The 21,885-nt window shown below is 38.5% G+C and overlaps 1 protein-coding gene across 1 annotated transcript in view; it reads right to left on the bottom strand.

Annotated features, from left to right (window-relative positions):
• Window positions 1-21,885, bottom strand: part of LOC309404858 (bifunctional heparan sulfate N-deacetylase/N-sulfotransferase 3) — a gene marked incomplete at both ends in the record, with an annotated part of 59,900 nt that overhangs the window by 19,755 nt on the left and 18,260 nt on the right. The window contains 4 exons of the mRNA XM_081999483.1: window positions 6,825-6,953; window positions 9,740-9,925; window positions 13,536-13,690; window positions 17,386-17,473. Of these exons, the coding sequence (XP_081855609.1) occupies window positions 6,825-6,953; window positions 9,740-9,925; window positions 13,536-13,690; window positions 17,386-17,473 (558 nt within the window). The remainder of the gene's footprint in view (window positions 1-6,824; window positions 6,954-9,739; window positions 9,926-13,535; window positions 13,691-17,385; window positions 17,474-21,885) is intronic.

The following is a 21,885-nucleotide window of genomic DNA, read 5'->3' as shown; positions in this document are numbered from 1 at the left end:
CAACTCATGAAGTGGGCCAAGCCTGCTGAATTGAACCAGCCCACCGGAGAGGGCAGGCTCTGCTCCCAGTGGTGCTACCATGGGATGCCTACAATGAATCCCACACCTCAGAGCCCAGGGAGGTACCTGCACATCAGCGTGCTCTCAACACATGTGTCATCCTTCCTGCTTCCCACACTCAGCGCAATTAAATATGAGGTTGTGCAAAACAGGATAGACAGAAAGGGAAGATTTGAGCCTGAATGCCTTGTTTTTGTATTTTCCTCTGTAGTCCCAAAGCCTGACTATTCATCTTGTTCCGGGTCACATTAAGATACAGCAGGTTCTGCTGATGCTCATATAAATCCTCTCATTTTCAGTGCTAAAGGAGATAATTTCTCCCTTGCTGCAAGTCAATTAGCTTAATAACAGCTCTACTCACTGTAACTTGAGAGAGGTGAAAATTAGAGGAAAATAATACTTAGAACTGAATGCATATGAAGACTACAATTATTTTAAGATCTATCAGACACAGGACCTAGACCTTCAACAGTCCTGCCTCTTGATCAGTACTGCTGTAACCACACGGAGAACACACAGCTGGCTACACATTAGTTTCATTGTTGGGCTGTCAACCATTTGAAGGCTTTCACCAAATTCTGCTCCACAGGGCATTTTCCCTTTTCTTTAGATCTGTAGACACATAGTACTGTGTAAGGAAGTGCAAGAAATGCAATTACTGTATTCTGTTGTGTTTGTTTTTCTTGGGGGCAGAAAAGCTATAGAAGATTTTCACGAACCGTTTTCCCTTAAACAATTCATGTTGTAGGACAGCAAAGCTCCCGAACTGCGTCTTCCATAGTTCAAAGGATATTTTAGGACTGAGTTATGTATGCCTTCTACAAAGTTAAACTGAGACACCTTAACTTTCACTGACGCTACCAGAAAAGGATAAGCGTACAATATTGTCTTATACCATGTCTCTCATCCAAGTTGCAGTCTTATATTAAGAAAAAATTGGTTTACTAGATTACTTGGATTTCAGAATCAAATATTACCTTCCACATCATTTGAAAACTAAACCTAACAGATTAACAAATTGGAATAAACTATAGGAATAAAATCTAAAGAACTGGTAGAAAGCAGATGAGATGCCCTCCATTTCGTATCATTGATCTGCTTAATGAATTTTATTTTTATTATTGAAACTTTGCACTTAGAAAAACAGTAACTTTTTCCATATTACAAATTTAGGAAAACTAGTAGGTCTGTCCTGTGTTTGGCCTGTTTATCTATGCAGCATGCTGTCTACAGAAGCAGATTGTATCAGACACGTATGAGGAAAGTACAGGATACTCTACATCTGAGAGATGTGTGAAAAACAATTCCCCTATGAAAGTCTTCCCTGCTTTCAAGGGTTACATAAACCATGGAAGTTTATATGGAATCCATGTCTTACCAACTACTTCCAGGGCATGAGTATCCAATCAAATTTAATTCTGTATTTCAAATCTTGATCAAAAACACTACCTTGGAGGAAGATCCCGATACAATTCTCATTTAAATTCTCATCCTCATTTAATTGGCTATCCTCTGGTATTCTGTTTCAAGACAGGTAACAGGAGTTCATTATCTAGGTTCTTCATGCAATTTCATAGCTGCCTCTGTTTGTCATCTCTCTTCAAATATAATCAATCTTGATCATTTTTGATTTCTCTTTAAATTGGAGTTTTTCTGAGGCCTCTTCAGTCAACTGCTTCCAGTTTTGCCCAGAAGATTGAGTCTGAAGAGTACCATGGATTTCCAGAACTTCATTATACAACACTCCACATTATTTTCCACTCTATCCCTTCCACAGCTTGTCAATGCCTTAAAGAATAAGGAACATGGATATACCTAGGTATTATCCCACTAATGGGAATGACAATGGGAAGGAAAGGGGAAAAATTCCACTGACATTGCTGTGCAAAATGTGCAGATCCACATGTTAAGATCATTGTACATTCATGATCATTCATGTACATTTTACGGAATCCAAAAATACAAACTCACAGATAGGAACCTTTCTCTTCTGTTACTGGGATATAACATGCTGTTCGCAATAACTCTTTTTTAAATTGGCTTAACTACAAGCAAGTTATTTCATAGAACAGAAAACTAATTTTCCTATTGTCCGTGTAGCACAGAGTAAGTTAACACACCATTTGTGTCAGCTTAGCTTGCTGCCCATGCAGCCTCAAGGAGAACAAGAGCAAACATGTTTGCCTCTTACTCTGTAGCCTCCATCAGCCCCGTGGGACAGGTGAGTGAATTTCAAGTGTTCATCTGACAATAGCTGCTCTAATAGCTCATCTCTAATAGCTGCTCTCAAGGGAGAGCATGTACATCATTAGAGAAAGTGCTGCAATATGCAGTGCTGTCTTTGGCGGAATCCTGTTCCACTCACAATTTCTACTTTTCCTGGAAAGATGAAGGGTGTATAGCCTATATGTATATGTGTTACTGTAACATGTATAGCTACTCACCAAGACAGTCAGATTTGTTATGTTCATGTTAATGATCACATAACCACAGAATCATTAGAGTTGGAAAAGACCTTTAAGATCATCAAGTCCAACTGTTAACCCAACACCACCATGCCCACTAAACCTGAGTGCCATGTCTACGCGTTTTTTGAACACTTCCAGTGATGGTGACTCCACCACCTCCCTGGGCAGCCTGTTGCAATGCTTGACCACCCTCTCAGTAAAGAAATTTTTCCTAATATCTAGTCTAAACACCTCCTGGTGCAACTTGAGGCCATTTCCAAACCTCCCCTAGCGCAACTTGAGGCCATTTTCTCCCGTTCTATCGCTAGTTACTTGGGAGAAGAGACCACCACCCACCTCACCACAACCCCCTTTCAGGTAATTGTAGAGAGCAATAGAAGTCTGACAGTACTGTTATATATCAAACAAATAATTTTGCAATAGATAGCCTTAGTTACTCAGTTAATCAAGTTTTGGTACTTAAATTCGTTGCAACACATGTGCAAGCTAAAAGAAGTTCATTTATAACTTAGGTCTCTGAAAACTTTATTATATTGGTCCTTTTTGAACTACTCTGGTCTCAGTTCTTACTCAGCTTATTTTATTTTTCTACATCACCTACCTACAGAAACAATGGCTATGGCACAGACTAGTAACTACTACAGACATATTTTCATAAAGAAGCAGTATGTATGTATGTTCCTAGATGCAGATGAGGAAAATATACAGTGGCAGACACAAAGAAATATTGAAATGTTTCTTCTAAGAGCATGTTCAGTTCAGTTATGTTTAGTTTGGCTTGTTTCTTAAGTCTAATTATTTTCAGAGTGGTTCAGAAGTATTGATGGAGTCTTGTCAGTACTGATAGAGAATTACTGGCAAACCTGAGAAGAAATTATACAGTTGATGGCAGTGTTTATACCTACCTCATCATTATATATAGCTCAAAATCTAATTGCTCACTTCCTTCATCATTTACAAGACGTTTAGGAGAGTGGTACCATTTCATTCAGAGAGACATTGAACAGAAGTTTGTTTTTATTAATCCAAGAACTTCACTGAATATTGCAGACAGAAGATGAATCTGAAGTCACGGAAGATTCTAACAAGTTTATCAGGAAAAATACTTGCTAAAATGTTTTAAAGTCAGTACAGTACTAGGAAAAATAGTAAGAATGCGAAATAATAAAACAAAACAGAGACTGGATAAGATACTTATCACTAAAGATTTCTACAATGCATGTTTTCTTTGTGGCTTTGCTACAGAATTCCCTGGCTAAATTAGTGCAAGTCACACAACATCCAAGTCAATCAGTCAACCAATAACATGGGGAAAATCATGTCAGTATACTAATAATACAGGGTTGCTGAAGGTTTTTTTTTCCTTCCCTCCCACTGTAAAACATTTTGTGCAAGATCCTGATTTAGTACAATCCCACCTAAGGGCCGCTGAAGGCAGCAAGATCTTTAACAGAAGACAGACATACAAAGTATTATTGGAAGGGTAGATAGTGTGTTACATTACTACTTCGGCTCTTTTTCAGCTTCGTGGCACTTCAGCATTCTAGATGCCTTACAAACACAACGGGCATAACTGTCAAGATCACTTTACAGCCACCATCAGATCGCAATCAAACCAGCAGTGTGGGGATATAAATGCATACCACAAATACAGCTTGCCAACCACAGGATCAGCTACTCCAACAAACCAATTCTTAGTTCCCATATAAAATATAAGCAGCAGAGGTAATTTGCAGAGCAGGATTTCCTGATGCTTTTCTCACCTACATGACTTCTGACTGTAAAGTGCCCTGGGAACAGGGTAATAATACCGGTTCTCATGTCAAAAGCTTACAGATGCACATATGGTCCTCTGTTTTTTTGTGGTTTATTCCACAGATCGTGGTTGATCTAGCATACTATAAGGAAGCAAAGCCTCTCTTGTGAATAGCGACAGCCAAACCGCAAGGAAATTTGGGGCTTTATTCTTAGGGGCATTTATTTCAGTGTAGGGTACTCAGTTTCTAAAGCCTCAGTCGAGTAACTTACACCTCAGACGCTACATTCACTTAAGATCAGTCATCCAAATTAAACAAGGAAATGTAATGAAGGCCTTTGTTAAGATTTACATTTAGTTTACACCCACATTTTCTATTTTTGGAAACTAAATATTTACGTCCTCATTGTTGAGAATATTACTTAGCTGGCACCGTAATGATTCCTAGGTAATGTTTCTTCTTCATAGTTTGCATTAGTGAAAAATAACATTTAGAAAATGCCTCATAACGGAATTTTTGCATCCTCTGAAAAGCTGGGTGTTTCACATTAAGAAATCCCAGCAATTTTAATGAAAACACAGGAAAGCTTATGAAATCTAAAATGTCACTTTATAATTAGATGAATTCCTAAAGCTACTTAGTTTTCATTTTAATGCCTGATCTTTGCCCAACTCCAACTTGCTAATTATGGTATAAATACATGTAATACTTAAAACACACAAAGATGCAAATCCTAATCTTTAGATTGATTACACGTCAAGCTAATGCTTAGAACTTTAGAAACTGTTTATAAGCACATATTTAAAACCAAAGGCATCATCTTTTCAAAGGCACTCCTTAAAAGGATTGCAACAATTTGTCTTGGGCATATCCTGGTCTGACATTAATTTAGAGTTCTGTTTAGAAAATAGTGTGTTTAACTTCTAGTCTTTTAGCTTGTATTGTATTGGGTTATCATCTTTCTCAGAACTAGGTGATCATACAGTCTACGTTGCAATGCAGAAATCAAAGATCTAGTTGTAATATATAAAAAACCAAAATCACTGTACTCACATTCAAGGATGTTAGGCAGGCATGATCAAATGCCTACAATTAATACCAATAATCATGACTGTTTTGCTGCTTTTCTTCCCCTCCATTCTCTTCATTCTTTTAATTTGAAAGGCTTATGCCTTGAGCAACCGTATTAAATTTTGCTGTTTCCCTACTGTTCTAAGACAGTAAAATAAGTTTTTGGCTAAGTTGTGGCTGTGTTTCAATATAGAATACAGTTTGTCCTGACTCAAAATGTTGTAACTATATGTCTTCCTCTAAGTCTCATTTGTTAAGCTAGTAACTCTTAAGTTAAAAAAATCCATGTATTGCCAAAGCATCACTATACTACCAGTAACCTCCAGCCAAGCAATTTTCCAGGTTATCACCTCTGTTAACATGCTGTGCCCGAAATTATATATATCATCAAAGTAGGACCAGGACTACTGCCATCCTCTAGAAGGGAGACCACATGTGTGCTGAGGAAGTAAAATTTTTATTTCCTAATTCTGCTATGTGAACATGAAAAAGGAGAACAAAACACCGTAACTGCTCTCAAAGAACCAAAACTATAGTGTGAAAAAATTTGAGGCTTGAAAGATAGAAATATATAAATTGCTGAAGTAGCTCACAGAAGCTTTATTCCTTTGAACTTACATTAAATTATGGAAGATTGAAAAATGGGCACAAAAATATTTAGCCTACTATTCCAAATGATTTGAGTGGAAGTACGTTTGGTTCCCTTTGGTGTTTCAAAAAGAGTAGTAGTGATTACATTTGTACAAAACAAGTAAATTTTATTTGTATGTTTCATTTGGACTTCAGATGGAAAACTCACCTAAAAGTTTGTCTAAAAGGTCAGTTTTGATGCAACTGACCTAATCCCATGCCATTTTGAAAAACTATACTGTTTCTCTTCTGCCAGTATTCTGTAGTTTCATAGCCTTTTTTGTTTTTTAGTGTTCCATTAAAGATAAATGAAAGGTTAAGCAGATGTATTAACTACGTGGTTCATTTACTTGGATCTTTTCTTTGAAGCTATTATGAATCAGCAACTGAAATTCTCTGAACAGGTTTAAGCGCAAGAACCCCTTGCCTGCATCTTTCTCAAACGAATGAGTGTTCCCAAATTTTCTGATTATGAATTTGGCAGAGCGGGAAAATGACTTCACCTGAGGTACTCGTCTCATAGTAGTATCAGATCTTAACAGTTGAATTCTTTTAAAAATTAAGTCTCAGGGTTCTTATTTCATGCAGAAGTAAAGTAGTACAAGAAAGGTTGCTACTACTGCATTACTAACAAAACAGTTGTCAAAAAAAGTAGAGATTAACTTTGTACAACTAACAGAACACACACAATGTTAGTCTTAATTAACTGAAAAAGCAGAAGAGCTCACCGTGACTAATCATTACTGTTTGGGAGACGCAGCTGATTAGCCTTGAAGCACTGAGTAACTTCTCCTTCAGCTAATTTTTCAAAAGCATTTCAAAATTACACTGTACTTACTGGATTGAGAACCACTGTGAAGAACAACTCTCCTCCTTGAATACTTTTGTCTAGCTCCTTTGGGCCTCCAGGATACTCTTTGTAGAAAATCGTGTGGGTAAATAAGCCACAAGTTTGCCTAGGAAGCACCTGAATTTATATTAAAAAAAAAAAATACAAAACCATGAGAAATTCACAAAGCAAAAACATCTGTACTTTTAATGAGATAATAAATGCCAGATGAATTAACACATAACTGGTAACGTTCCTTTGTGGTAACTGCTGGGTAGATTTGGCATCACAACTTTGTCAGGAGTCAATAATGATCTAGCTGAATAAACAAACTGGCAGATCAATAGTGTTTACTGAAAGAAACAACAATTTTTAGCATCAGTGAAATCATAACATCCAAACATTCATCACATTTTGTTTGAAACTGGAGATTGATCTCAATCAGTAAGTCACAATTCAGCAACCTCCTCAAACTAATTTTGTCCCTAACAGCTGATCCTAAAACCAGGTATTTGAAGTCTGTTCATCAAAGATTTTTGAAATTTCAAAATAATTTGAAACATAATCTGAAATATTATCAGTCTATATTGTATTAATCAGTTCCACTTTTTCCTTGAACGATGGCTTTGATATAAATTTAAACTAGAATTTGAAAGTAAATTTTTTTTTTTTTGTTTAGGCATCACCACCAGTAGTAATTCTACACTGACACATGATGAATTTTGCCAATAATGCTTACATTGTAAGAAAGATTTGCTTCCCATTCAACTGTGGTAGCTTTCTAAGACCAGCTGCAATACAAAGTAGCATAAACAGAAGTATTTTTAAAAACATGCAAAAAACAAGTCTTTGAGCAACCCCATCTACTGAAAGGTGACCCTGCCCACGGCAGAGGAGTTGGAACTAGATGACCTCCTTTAAGGTTCCTTCCAACTCAAACCATTCTATGATATGAATAGAAAGAACTAATAAATGCAGTTAGGTTTTCCAGTAGAACTTAAAAATATTTTCTCTCAACTTCAGAAAATAATTCGCTGAGAGTATTTCAGTTATGTCTCTTTTTTATGGAAAATCAACAGTTGAGTATTGATCTTCATCTATAATTCTTGAACTGGCATTTTAGTCCAATTCAGAACATTTATTATATGACAGCTTAAATTTTTAAAGCATACAAATCCCTTACTTCATATAGACTCTAGTTTTGTAGATACTCTTGTAGTTTCATTTTGCAACATCTTTTTTGTAATGTACAGGATACTGTGACCACAAATCATAAATTCTGTATTGTCAGAAAACATATAGAATTTGTACATTTGCTATAAACTTGCATATGCTTTTTAAAAACCTTTGGATTTCACTGATGAAATACGAGAACAATTCTTCACAGAGACAGGGAATGAAGCTGTACTGGCCAGGAAATGCTCTGGCAGATCTTACACAATGATTTTATTACTGAATGTATTCATCACTACAAGGCTGCAGATGCAAAATACTAATGCATTTGCCCTGGAGAACTGAAAGCCTGAGACACCCAAAAACAGGTGATTTTGTATGATTGTTCTTGGAAATAGATTTTTGCCCCCAGGGTCCTTGTGTTAAATCTCATTACGTGTCTTCAAATGACATCTTTTTACAATAATTTATGAAAGAGATTTTTGGAGATTCTGAGAGTCCATCAGTCTTCCTCAAATGCTTCACGCCCCCGATCATATCCACAAACCCATTATTTTACATGCAGCTATTGCTTTGAGGAGAACAAACTGTAGCTCAAATCCATATGGTGTAATTTTTTTTCCCCTGGATGTCTGGAGATCGTTTTAGTTTGCTTCATCCAAAAATAGGTCAAAACTTTAGAATATTATGATTTTGCTTAGAAAAGTGGTATCCATGGTAACTCGAGGACAATACCAGAATTCTGTTATAACTAAGTGGCAGTCTTGCACTAAGGCACTTGACCCTCCAAAACTGCTTGCTGCAGCCAGAGGTGTAACACAACACACAGACTAGGATCTTTCCCATTCACCGCTCTCCTACATGCTCCGAAGGAAAGTTACTTGAGAACATATAATCCTGTACTTTGGAAAGCTGCTTTGAAATACTTCTCAGATAATAATGACAATATGTGATTCAGAAATAGCCTACGCCCCTGTGACCAGATGGTATTAACGTAACGCCTGCCATGTCAGTTGTGTATAACCCCTTTTGGCAAACACTGCTGTCAGTGCACAACACTGTGAATTATGTAATACAGAAAAACTGTGTGATTTGACTTGTGGCTGCCTCAACAGAGCAGTTTCATAGCCTGGAGGGGGGTGTGGTGTGTATGTGTGTCTTCCTTCCCTCCAACCTTCTGAGTGTTTTCCCTGCATCCAGACTGATCATCTGGGCCCAAAGCCTAGCTGTGGGGTTAAGTCACAGTGCGAAGCACACCTCACATTTCTGTATGGCAGGAAGCAAAGGAGGGCAACCGTGCACCGTTGAGAAATGGAAGAAAAAAAAATATTTATGCATCAAGATCCAGATTCTCAGATGGCATAAACTGGCAAAACTCCTTTGCAGTTAATGGTACTATGCAAATTTAAAACCTGCTAGAAATCTAATCCATAATATTCTGTTAAAAGATGCAAAGTTGACTTTTTCCTTGAGATCTCTGAACCAGTATTAACAGTAGGATTAGAACAGTTAACAGCCTGTTAACTGTTAACAGCGGAGTGCCTGGAGGCCACCTTCATAAGCAGTAACTTCATCAGCAACAGACTGATTTTAATTAACAAGATACTGTCAAATATATCTTGCTACTTATGCAAAGCAAGATGTGCTTCTCACAATGTGAACTTTCAGGATACTGTGCTTTTCCACTTAAAAATAAATCGTTCATAAAATGGTAGAGTGGTTGTAGTATGAACATCATAAATACAACTCACCATGATATTTTTGTGGATGAAGCCTCGTCTGTATCTTGCAGGCTTCAGATGTGGGTATTCTTCTGTGCTGGTAACTCTGATATTCCAGACCTTTTTCCAGGCATCATAAAGTTGAACATGTACTGGATAGACTCCAGAATGGTGTGGAGCCACTGCATAGCCCAAATCAGTTGGAATACCATGTTCCTAAAACATAACAGAACAATGACTGCTTTCAAAAACTTAAGGAACTTGATGTTTTGTCATTTCTCAAATCCTTTGTTTGTCAGAGATCAAGAACAGGTCTAAAATTCAAATAACGGTGGTATCAAATATGCTGATATGTAAGGGAGATGGAAGGCAGCATGGTGATGATGAAACATAGGATTTTTATACAAAAGCCTTTTTAATAAATATTTTTATGAGTATGTAGTGAAAAGTGATACAGATGTGTCTTAGTCTACGTTAAACAGAAAGCCGCACTTTTTTAAAGTTCCTGCAAGGAATTTGCTCACAAACTAAGAATTCAGAGAGAAAATTACTGGCACTTATTGAACACAACACATAGCATTTGTCAGTTACAATCACAAAGGTGTGGTTTCCACTACATGTCCCTACACAATTACTTGGATTGTTAACTGAATTTCACAGAGTCACTGCATTTCCCCTCTAATCCACTCGAAACATAAAACAACATATTCAAAAAGCAGCTTAACCATTTTAGTGTCATTTTAAAAAAGAAAAGATAACCACTTGTAAAATTCTGAGCATAATCAGCAGATATTGTAGACTAAACACCTTCTGTAGTACATCTATTTGTGCAGACTCCTGTCACTTATCTTGTTTACATACTGACCTTACTGGTATTACCTTCTCTTGACGTTCAATATATTTTTTTTCCAGTTTCTGGTTTCCAACACACTCTAATAAATTTTGACACCTTTTCTCCTTTCTTTCAGTTTACTTTTCAACCTAACAGTATATAGCAGGTCTGTCTTTCATAGTCTGATTAGCAGAATACACTGTCCATAAGATGTTGTGTTGCAACGATGTAGGAAACCTGCCTTTGCACAACTTTTGAATTCTGTTTAAGAGTTTTTTTAATATTGTTTGTATGGTCATCTTCACCGTATTTTCTAATCATGCTTTGCGTGCAAAGGTAAGAGTTGGTTGATGCTTGGGTCTCTTCTTTTGAATAAACTAGTTACTAAAGAATATAAAAAACCCTCTAAGACTTATCTCAAAGAAAAATGTGTGCGTGACCTTAGCAAAATCACCTTTCTTCAGCTTTTCTGGAGGAGGGTTGGACTACTGCAGGAAAGCTAACGTACTGGACTTAAAAAGATTGAATAGTCAGGATTCAGTATCAGACATATCTGTTATAATTTAGATATGACAACTTTACTAACAGCTGAAAACAAAGCAAACTCACGGAAAGTTGCATTTGCTTCTGCTCTGGAAGAACATGAGAAATAAAACTTTAAAGATGTGAAGCTTGCAAGAGAAGAAAGCTATGTTTTCTTCATTAAAGGGCTACTCTGAACCTAGTGTAATGGCATGTGTAACAGACAGGTATGGTTTAATCACAGTTGAGAACGCTAACTTTTCTACCTTTAAAAAAATGGTGAAATTATTACTTCCCTTTAGCAATTTCTCGCACACATAATGGGGCACAAGATTTTACCACCCTGAGGCTGGTGCAGCTTTTGGAATTCTCGTAAGGCCGTACCTCTCCTGGGCGAGATCCAAACACCCCATTGGTGACCCTGCTGCACCCAGGGACCACTTCATCTGCTGGTTTACAGCTGGGGTGCACTATGTGTAATCTGCCAAAGTAGGAATAAGTAAGATCTAGCCTAGTGGTTTTACTGCATGGGGAGATAAAGAATGGATATGCAATCAGTTACACAGCTTTACACTGTTTAATTCCATCGCTGATATTTCAATTCCTCTTCCTTTTATCTTTTCTACTTCCCTTATGCATGCATAAACATCAGAAAGAAAAATCTTTACAGAACATGTAAGAAATTGCATTCTGTAATGTCCCATTTAATCTCCTTCATTCAGCTATAAAGAAATATCTGTTTTTTAAGGGTTTTTCCCTCAAGTTTTACAATATGAAGTAAATAAATATGTAATTAAAATCTTTCATTCTAATTATGAGCCTATCATCTTCAACATATCAGTGTCTCCGTTATTTCTTAGTGACTGTAATTCCCAAGTTGAGCATTTCACACACGATATACACGTTCAGTTTGATAATGCATAAGGCATCAGCAATTTCAGCCTCTTTCTGAAGGATACTTATCTTTTTTATTAATTTAAATGATTTAAGCAAATGAAATATGAGTAACTTCATGTCTATACATAGCTTGAAACATGAAAAATATAAGGTATCTGTAAATATTAAGAGCATTCAAAGTAATGAGAAAAACAGAAATTGATCAAGTTACCTAAAACAGGGTTGAGTGTGAATCATTCTAATAACATACTTTAATGATTACATACTATAGACTAATCCCAGAGGATGTCTTAGCTCACACCAGAACTATGAGAACTAATTTAATTTCCAGTAGAGCTTGCACCAGTACACAGAATCATGGAAAAAGGGGAATTTTGGACACAAGATTTTCAGATTTTCATGGTTCTAACTTCTACTGAAATGCTTTCTTTAAAGGAAACAGTAAAATTGAGCTGGCCTGTACTCAGTACAAGAAGTTTACAGTAAAATTGGTGAAATCTTTTGTCAAAAGAAAGCATATACCTTCCTTACTTAAAAGCAAAGTTTTCAAATACAAATTTTAATTGCTTGATATTCTAGGTCTATACCTTCCTCGAAACTCACTGACACATGACCATAAGCGCACTCTTTTTTGTTCTGGTATTTCAATCCTCCTGCTCTTCCAAGGAACAAAGTCATTACCTGCCAGCCGAAGAACAACCAGTCTATTTTGAAAAGGGAGAAGTAAAATTAGGCGGTTGGAAGAACAGATGTATTTCAGCAAACAAGTTATGCTTGCTGAGATATTCTGATATAACACTTCTTTCTGTCTTTACATTGGACCATTTCTTCAGAAAAATAGTATGTTCTACGTATGGCAGTATTGTATGGTTTTATTGTATGAAAATAACTGCAGAGAAAAGGTAAGTCTGTTTCTCTAGTATCCTCAGACTTAAAAGATCTAGTTTTATTTTTTCTTACATTCTCACTGAAACTTTTTTCCAGAGCTTTGCTGTGAATAAATACAGGCAATGCTTTTCAAAACAAATTTTTATCAAGCTGATCTAAAGGGAATATATACAATGTTATTAGGTACCACTGCAGAAAAGCATCTTTGAAAATATGGCACACTTCATTAATCCTAACATGCAGTGTTTTCATAAAGTCATTTGACACGTTTTGATGGAATATTTGTTCTTTCAGAAAACTGGATTTTTTCTAATCTAAACAATGCATTACTTGGACAAAATTTTAGGAAAAACTGAAATAGAAGGATTTTTATCTATTTGACTTTCCAAGATGGGAACATAGTAATTCTTCATTCTGGAAGTATTTGTCCATTCATAATTGTTCATAAAGTAAGTAAAAAAAAAAAAAAAGGTAAAATGAAACTTAAGTTGAGAAAGAAATCCAAACTATAGAGAAACAGATTCTTTATAGCACAAAATAAGAGTGAGTGCAAAAAGCACTTCATAAAAACTTTCTTTTTTTTCAGTTCATTTAAAATAAATTCTACAAGGATTGGTTTTCCAACAAAATAGGAATAACTGTTTCTGAACACCTAGATTCAATATAAAATGCAAAAATATAACTCACTAAGGCAAATTTTTTATTGAGGATCATCTGCTCCACCAGTGACGACTCATTGTGGAAGAGGTGAGGCTGCATGTGACTCCACATATGGGGAAACCACCAAAACTCATCTACAGACCTCAACAACAGGTCATCACCTTCATCTTCCTCCTCAGTGCCTGGGGGGAGGAAAAAAAAAAAAATCAATCTCTGAAGTCTCTGCTTTTATTAGACTCTTTCAAATGTTTGAAAACATAAGAAAGAAATTAGCATAATAAAATATGAGCATTTAAAGTACTAAGGATTTTAAACATTTCCAAGTACATATTCCTTTTCCTGAACTAACTATAGCCAAGTTAAAGCCTAAGAGCCCCGTTTTCATGGCATCTTGGATGTGTGGTACAACACTGTCCTCACATGCATGTGCTGTATCAGTAACGTCAGTAGCTAAGGGATGGATCAGAGAAATTGTATTTAAGACAGTTGAATACAGAGTATAAATGAAAATGTTGACAGCTCCTTTCTGGTATTCCTTATCCAAACTAAGTTCACTCCCCAATCAAACTTCTTTTCCTTTTGTTACCTATGATACATGAAAGTATTTTTTCCAGCAGCCTTTTAACAATATTATGCATAATACAATTATTTTCTCTTCCCCGCTAACTCTTACCTTTCTGATCATGGCCTACTCAGGAATTCCCAGAAAACTGCATCTTCGAAGAGACTTAAAGGGTGGCTGGAGCTCACTGAGATATTTCTCAGGCCCCGTGCCTGTCTTTTCGGAGGCTCTCCCCCCTGTTCCTAAGGATGCAGTGTGGGAAGCAGGCCCTGCAGCCATTCCTAACTGTGGCGCTGATGAGGAGGAATCACTTGGGCCCGCAGCAGCGTACGGCCCTGCTGCTCTCCCACATCTCTTGTGCTGCAGCTACAGCAGTAAATAAACCAGCGGTGCAGCCTGTCCGCCGACCCTGAGCCGGCTGGCCGCTTGGATACTTGTAAACCCGCCCAGCCTGTGAAAGAAGCAGCCGCACCCCGGCCACCTGCGGGGCCGGGCCCCTGCCCCTGCTCCCCTGGGTGCAGGCAGTGGGGGCTGGCCGCCCCCAAGCACTCAAGAGGCCATTCGCCGAACCCGAGGCCAGTGACAACCTGCTCTCGGTGCTCCGGCCCTCGCCTCGGCTCTGTATAACCTACTCGCTGGGATGCAGTCTGGGTGGCTGACGGCACCTCGGGGATGGGAAGTGTCAGGGTCTCATTAGCTGGCAGATGAGGACACCCAGGCCCAGACACTTATCCTAGTCCTGGTGCACTGCTAATGATGGGCTAGCCCTATCAAAGGCAGCCATATTTAAATAACCCCTTAATGGGCGGCCGTATAAAAGACTGCATGAACAGAACTCTGATAAGCTATAGCTTAACACATCTTCACGCTGTGCCTGCTTCCTGCTTTTCTGATCGTTCCTACTCCTGCCAACTATCAACACAATTTGACAAATCCTTTCTCTCTCTCAGCATTTTGCAACATCTATTCTCCTTTTTCAGTCTTTTAGCCAAATGTTCAGCTCCGATACTTTCTGCATCCGTACAGACATACTTTCACTAACACTATGCGTCTTTTGCTTTTTCCTCTTCCCTTCAGCAAGCCTTGCCTGACATATCTTCACTGTTGTGATTTTATTCCTCATTACCTCTGAAGGAACTATAGCAGTGAATGAATGAAAAATGTGGGCAGACATATGTAATGATGTATCAATATTTGTAGGATCATTAGATTTTAGGACTCCGTGTGAGCCCATGGGGCCCTGTGTGATGTTCAGATGCTACCAAATAAAGTGACAGGAGAGCCTAAAGGTCATATGATAGCCAGGTCAGGGAGAAGAAACCGTATTAAGAAAGGAAAAAAGCCACAGCAAGGGATGGGCTGTAACAGAGACAGGCTCAACTCCTTCGGTTTACAGTCAGTAACCGGGTCAGTTGTACCACAAACATACAATACCTTTGCCAAATTCTACTCTGCCAAGACCCGGAAACCCACGTGCATGTTCCCTCCAAAACATCTGAACTGTCAACTGAGGCAAAAGAAATGGTCTGGAAAGTACCTCTGCCTGCCGAGACACTGGCAGGTGACAAACTTAGCAGTCAGGACCATTTTGCTGGGCCATTCTAGGCAAAAGAAAAGGGAAGAAGGGATGGGAAGGGATTGAGCAAGTGATGTCCTGAATATGAAGAAGTTAAGGCATCTCTAGTCCCTCTGAACTATGCAGGTGACACCTGGATTGCAGGGGTGAAACCTGGACATTTCCCAAGTCTAGCTAGCTGAAGTCTGCTGAGCCTGTGCAGCTCCAGCTGCTTTCCTCTCCTCTAAACAACAGACTTGTTTCTCTGCCTCCTCTCTTCTTAATATGACAATACTGACCAAGGTGCACAGTTGAGTACAAGAAGAGGTATGCTCATCCCTCTGCTATGTGACACACACAGCAGGCGAGCATATTCAAGTTCTGTGTATCTTTCTTTCGTTTTGAAGGAATCCAGTTTTGGTTCCTAGTGTCAGCTAACATGTCACTTCACTTCCCTCTTTTCATATTAGTATCCCTCAACTATGACATTATCTTATGTTGTCTTTTGTCTCTCTCTCTCCCCCAGGTTCTGATGCTGTCCTATTTGGCATGTGTCTCTTTTTCTTTCTGTTTGCCATCAGAGAGCACCTTCTTTCTTCTGTATCGCATCCTATTTAATACCTTATCTTCTATTTCTTCCTATTTCTACAGTGGTTTAGGTTAACATTATTTTAATGGGTAACATATATTGCTCTATCCCTACAGTACAGATTAAACTATCCAACAGGATAAAAGGATAAAGTGGTTGCTCAACAGATCGCTCAATGAAGTCAACAGAAAATTTCATTTGATCGGTGAAATTTACCACTCAACAACAGGTTGAAAGGAACTGAATTCTAATAAAAGGGGAAGATGAATTAAATCTGTTCCACACTGGCACCTAATGCAGTCATCACAGACTACTAGAACTGTAGGTGCCTCATCCTGAGATGTTCCCAGCCCACCTCAAATTACTACCTAAATTCTCTGTGCACTCAGAAAACGGATGCAAAGAAAGATCTAGTTCACCTATTCTATGTGCCTCCCTCTTTCCACTTCCTGGGAGAGGTTCTCTAGCACCTGAACTAGCTCAAATTGAATGAAATTATAATGAAACAGGAAGAGAAGTTTTTATTCCACCCTCGAGGACTGATCTTACTGTTATCCAATGATGCATATGTAACACGTATAACCCCTACAGAAAGCTGTCATCCCAAGCTTGGACTGCCTCTTGCAAGGTCTCCTCCTGGCCCCGTGACTGCCATTTCTGCAGGTCCTGGCTTTCAGGAGGAGAAACAACTACATTCCTCTTATTCAGGAAACTCTCACAGTTCTGACAGGACACTGTTCTGAAGGGCTTAGTCTTTCTCTTAGAAACTACAGCCTGGCTCTCCTATTTCCATGTCATTGCTCTACTTACTGGACTATTATGCAAAGAATGAGCACCTTTTTCTATAAAAAGAAAAAAGAAAAAAAGGAGAGAAATGTTGCTGCAAAGAGGTGTTTACAGACTCTACCTACATGGTTATTTCCAGACAGACTACAGCTCAAACAAAAGGTTATTCTGGTATAATAACTTTAGGAGAAAATCTTGATTCAGTAAATCACACAAATGTATGTCCCCAAGCAGCCTGGAAGAAAGAACAATTTGATATTTTAGTTATCCTCTAATGAAAGAATCTCTTCTCTCTACTTAGACCTTTAGTCTCTATCATTCCTACTTTCCTCATACTACAAAGAACACCATCAAAATGAAAGTGATTTCAGTATTTCATTCTTACCTGTGTGATAAAACTTCCCTGAAAATCCCAGGTTGAAAGTAAAATTTGTAATCTGAGCTCTCAAAAGATTCTGAGTGTCAAGCAGGGCCTGGGGAAAAAAAAAAACCACAAACCACCATATAAACATATCTGTAGAAAAGGATGCCTGGCACAGAAATTTAATATAACAAAATAAATATTTTTACAAGTATATGTCTTTTCAATTGGTTTTGCTATTTAAAGCCAGCTCTTTATATATGACAAAGTAGGAGCAGATATTTTCATTACCACTTATTTAAAGACACATGGAAACTCCACTGTTTTCCTCATAAAGATGACCAGCTATTAAATACTGTTTTACTCCCTGAATCATGAGATAGGAAAACAAAGGCACACACCATAGAAAAGACCTTCTACTGGTTACTCGGTAAACCTAGGACACAGCCAGGAATGAAATTCAGATCTCTTGTGCCCACGACCACTGCTCCATTCACTAGGGTGAACAGCATCTATTGGAATTACGTTTCTCTAGATCAGGTCAACACAGCATTTTAGTCATGTTTCAAAATTACTGGCAATGAAAAAAAAAAAAAAAAATCCAGAGAGACAGAAAGAAGCTAGGTGAAGCCTATTCCACAGCAAAGAACTTAATCCTAAATTCCCCCAAATTCTGACTCCTTTCTCAGGCAGTATTCATACTGGCTGTCAGTGTACAGGTGCCTGCACTAAATTAGTACAAACAAAAAAACACTACGCAGGAAGAAAGAGGAAAGCTATTATTCATCAGATACAGCTTCACTCTTTGATTTCAATATGCTGCTCTTGATTTGTCACTCCCAAGACTTACATATTACTTTCAGGAGTTCTCTCCCAAACACTTAACACTCTGCTGTTGTTCACTCTTTTCAGTTTTCCAGGTGTAACAAAGAAACCTAGCTTTCCAAAGCAAAATAAAACTTTGCAAAGCAGGAACAAAACATAAGAACAAAAAGCCTCCTCTAAAATGAGACTTGGAGTACACATTCCTCCAAACAGCCTGCCTTCAACTGAGCACTTGATGGTTGGTAATTTATGAACACACTGGATTCTTCGGAGATTTGTGACACTGTACACAGCACGTTGGATGTGTATGGCCAGCTACAGCACATGCACACTTGGAGACAGGCACTCATGCAGTACCTTTGAAAGAAAGGAAAATATTTATACGTCAAAGGTCAAAGAGTTTTCAAAGTAAGCATACATTATAGCACAATCATTTTAATGAAGTGGTTAAAAGCAGTATTATTGTCAGAAATGAGTAAGTCTAAGCAGGTTATGAAAGATGAATGTGTTTAAAAGCACAAAAAGGTTAAAATCACTGGAGGTTTTCAAAGGTTTTAAGGTCCAGTAGGCTCCCTGCTCTTGAAATCCAGTGACAATTTGGTGTCCTGAAAAATATGAGCCAGTAATTTTGATTATAGTTTCTTCAGACGTTTTTGAGTAATTTGTCGACTTTTTTTTTTTTTAACTGGAATGCCAATGATGACAAAACGTTAGCATGGAAGTCCAGCTTTAGATATAGGCATAGCATAGTCAAGTTACAGTTCCTTAACATATGGCCCATTTTACGGATGGAGGTGATATCTACCGGGATCAGACAAACTTTTGGGCATACGAGCTCTTCTTCGGGTCTTTTCCAGGGCTCAGCTGTATCAGTTCTAATAGAAGTATGAACTCACCTACAAACTCTGCCAAGCCTGTTGCTGTAGACTGTCGTACCCACAACATGACAGTGACAAAGGCAAAGGGTGACAACAGCAGGGGCTCCCCTGTGCACCAACCTCCCGAGAGGCCCAAGGCAGCAGGCTCAGCGGAGCTCCCATTCCCAGTACGAGGTGGCCACACACCGCGGCTGGTGCATCTGTCCCTGCTCTCTGCTCGCCTTTCCCAACACTCCCTTTCCAGAGCCAAGCATTTTCACCTGGCCCCGCCGAGGAACTGCAGCGCTGCCCGAAGTGGGCACACAGCCGCTCTGCACAAGAGGCCTCAGCGAGCTCACTAAGCTTGTAGCTCTGGCTGGCTCGGGGAGGCCGGTGCTTGAGGGAGCTGATCTGCAGGAATAGGAGAGGCAGTCATTTGTCCCTGTCCTGCGGGGTTGCAAAACCGAAGTTTGCTGACATGGCTGACAAAACATGAATGGTTTCAATTCTGAGTCATCAGCAATACTTGCCTTGTTCACCATTTCAGCAGACCAGAACATTATGCCTAAGCCTATTCATTAAATGTATATTAATCACAAAGCTAAATCTATGAAAGAATCGTTACTTTTCTGCCTCCTATTTCTTAAGGTCTTCTCAGATCTGGAAGTAATTTGCTTCTCCCACTGCCACCTTCAGCAGCGTAGCTCCAGCATCAACAGTATAGAAGGTTTAAAGAACAATACTAGTAAGGTAAAGATCATCTTCTTTCACTGGGCAGCCTGAAAAAAGTCCTATGAAAAAGGGACTTTCTAAAGGAATGAGTAAAATGAAGCACAGAACGGAGATAATTGAAAACAAGCTCGAGAATTCTGAAGTGGAATATTAAGAGAAAAATCTTTCAACGCTGTAACAAGGGCTTTTGTACAGGCTGAGAGTGCAAAGATCACCAAGGAGACTTCTTATTGTAATGAAAGGTAGCAAATCTGCAGCGGATTTATTATGAAACACATCCTTGAGCTGCTGGGAACCTATTCAATGAAATGAATTTATCTTTGTACAGTTAAAAATGTAGGAGGCAAATGATACGGCTATACACTTCTTACCTTAACAGCGCATATTGTCAAATGAAAGGGATCCCGAGTGCAGCTTGACAGCAAGGCTGCGTGAATGGGCCGCACAGTTCTCTCCCTCCAAATTAAGAACTGTGAGCATTTTTTGAGCTGAAGGTCTTATCCTGTACCTTTCTAACTCCTCCTCAGCTTGTCAGCTCCAGTCTAGTCTCAGCATGATGGAAACACAGAATGGGAAAAACAAAGAGCAGCTGGAAACGCTAGAGAAATGTGACCTGGAAGGAGTTCTCTGCTGCACCTCCCTGGCACACCGCAGCTACAGAGCTGACAGGAGAGTCGCAAACCCAGGCTTTCAAACGGGAGGAGGGAAAAGGGTAGCAAAAAGCCCGTGACATTTCTATGATAATGCAACATAGAGTTCAATTCTTTGCTGGGAACTAACTTTGCTAGTGTAGTTACCACCTTCTCGCCTCAATTACTGCCCGGTGGCTGCATTTTATTTAGGCCAGCAGTCATGATAAGATACTCCAAGTAACACTCAAATAGCACAAAACTCTAAAAGAAATCTGAAGTTCACCTTTTACAGAATGAACTTTGAAAGCAATGCCATTGGGGTTTTTTGGCTGTATTACTCTCACTAAAATCAACATGAGATCTTCTACTAAAGCCTTGTGGTGGTGTTCAAAAAACATACCGGCAAACACCAACGGTGTACCCGCTCGCCTGCTCTATCTGCAAAGAGGGAGGGCACAGACCTGCTGTGAACCACTCTGTGTACAGACAAGCCGAGATAACATTTGAGTTGTCATGCCTATGATTATTTTCAGGGTGACTTGACATTTTACTCATCTTTCAGGTTCTAAAAACAAAATGTTAAAACTCATGAAAAATATATAGTAGCAGATGGCAGGGCCTATTACTGTGAGTTTCTATCAGAAAAACAGAAAGAGAGAGAAGTAGGGGGAGGAAAGCCTGAAATTTCATTTTTAAATGCTATTTTATATGCTGAAGCTAAGCTGGTGATATTTTCTGTATATTTTATGATTGGTTTATGAACAGCTCTTCTGGGTATCTGCCTGAGATGTTATATAAGTACACTAATACTGAAGATTATCTTTTAAAAACTGTTTAGTAAAGCCTTCATATATTTATAAGTAATTATTTAGTACATATGCTCTACTTCCACTGGTACTATAAGGAAAATAAAATTGCTGGCTGCATAATCACTTTCATGCGCATAGCTACAATCGAGTACTTTCTTTTCAACTTTTCCTAAGCTCACATACTGGGTTTAGGCAATTCCTTGTGCCAGAAATCAAACGTGAGAATTCAATACATGATGAAAGACTCCCTTCACCAACACTCCAAAATAATCTCAGAAAAAGGCCCTGTTACAATCCAAGGAATAGTCAAAAGTTATCCTGACAGCAAAACAACAGAGTTCTTTCAATCCTTGCATCTGACAAGTTTATAGTATAATGAACGGAATATAAGAAACCATGTATCTTGTAATTAAAGCCAGATTCTCAGATGATTAATCAGCATCAACCCATTTAAGCTATTTCTGTCTCACTTCTGATGAAACATCTCAGCAATGTAAGCTGCTGTAATTACCACTGGGACCTCAACTGACTGAGAATTTAGGAGCAAATGGACTCTAAGAACACAAATAGAACAGAAGGGACCAAGAGAATTCTTCTTTAATAGAAATATTCACACAATGGAAATGTATGAACATTCCTGCCTTTGTATAGATGGTCTCCTCCTTTCTT

This window comes from Phaethon aethereus (assembly GCF_964289735.1).
Source record: "Phaethon aethereus genome assembly, chromosome: 4".
Classification (NCBI taxonomy): Eukaryota; Metazoa; Chordata; class Aves; order Phaethontiformes; family Phaethontidae; genus Phaethon; species Phaethon aethereus.
Note: the sequence above shows the minus strand (reverse complement) of the source record. Positions and strands in the feature narration are given on the sequence as shown.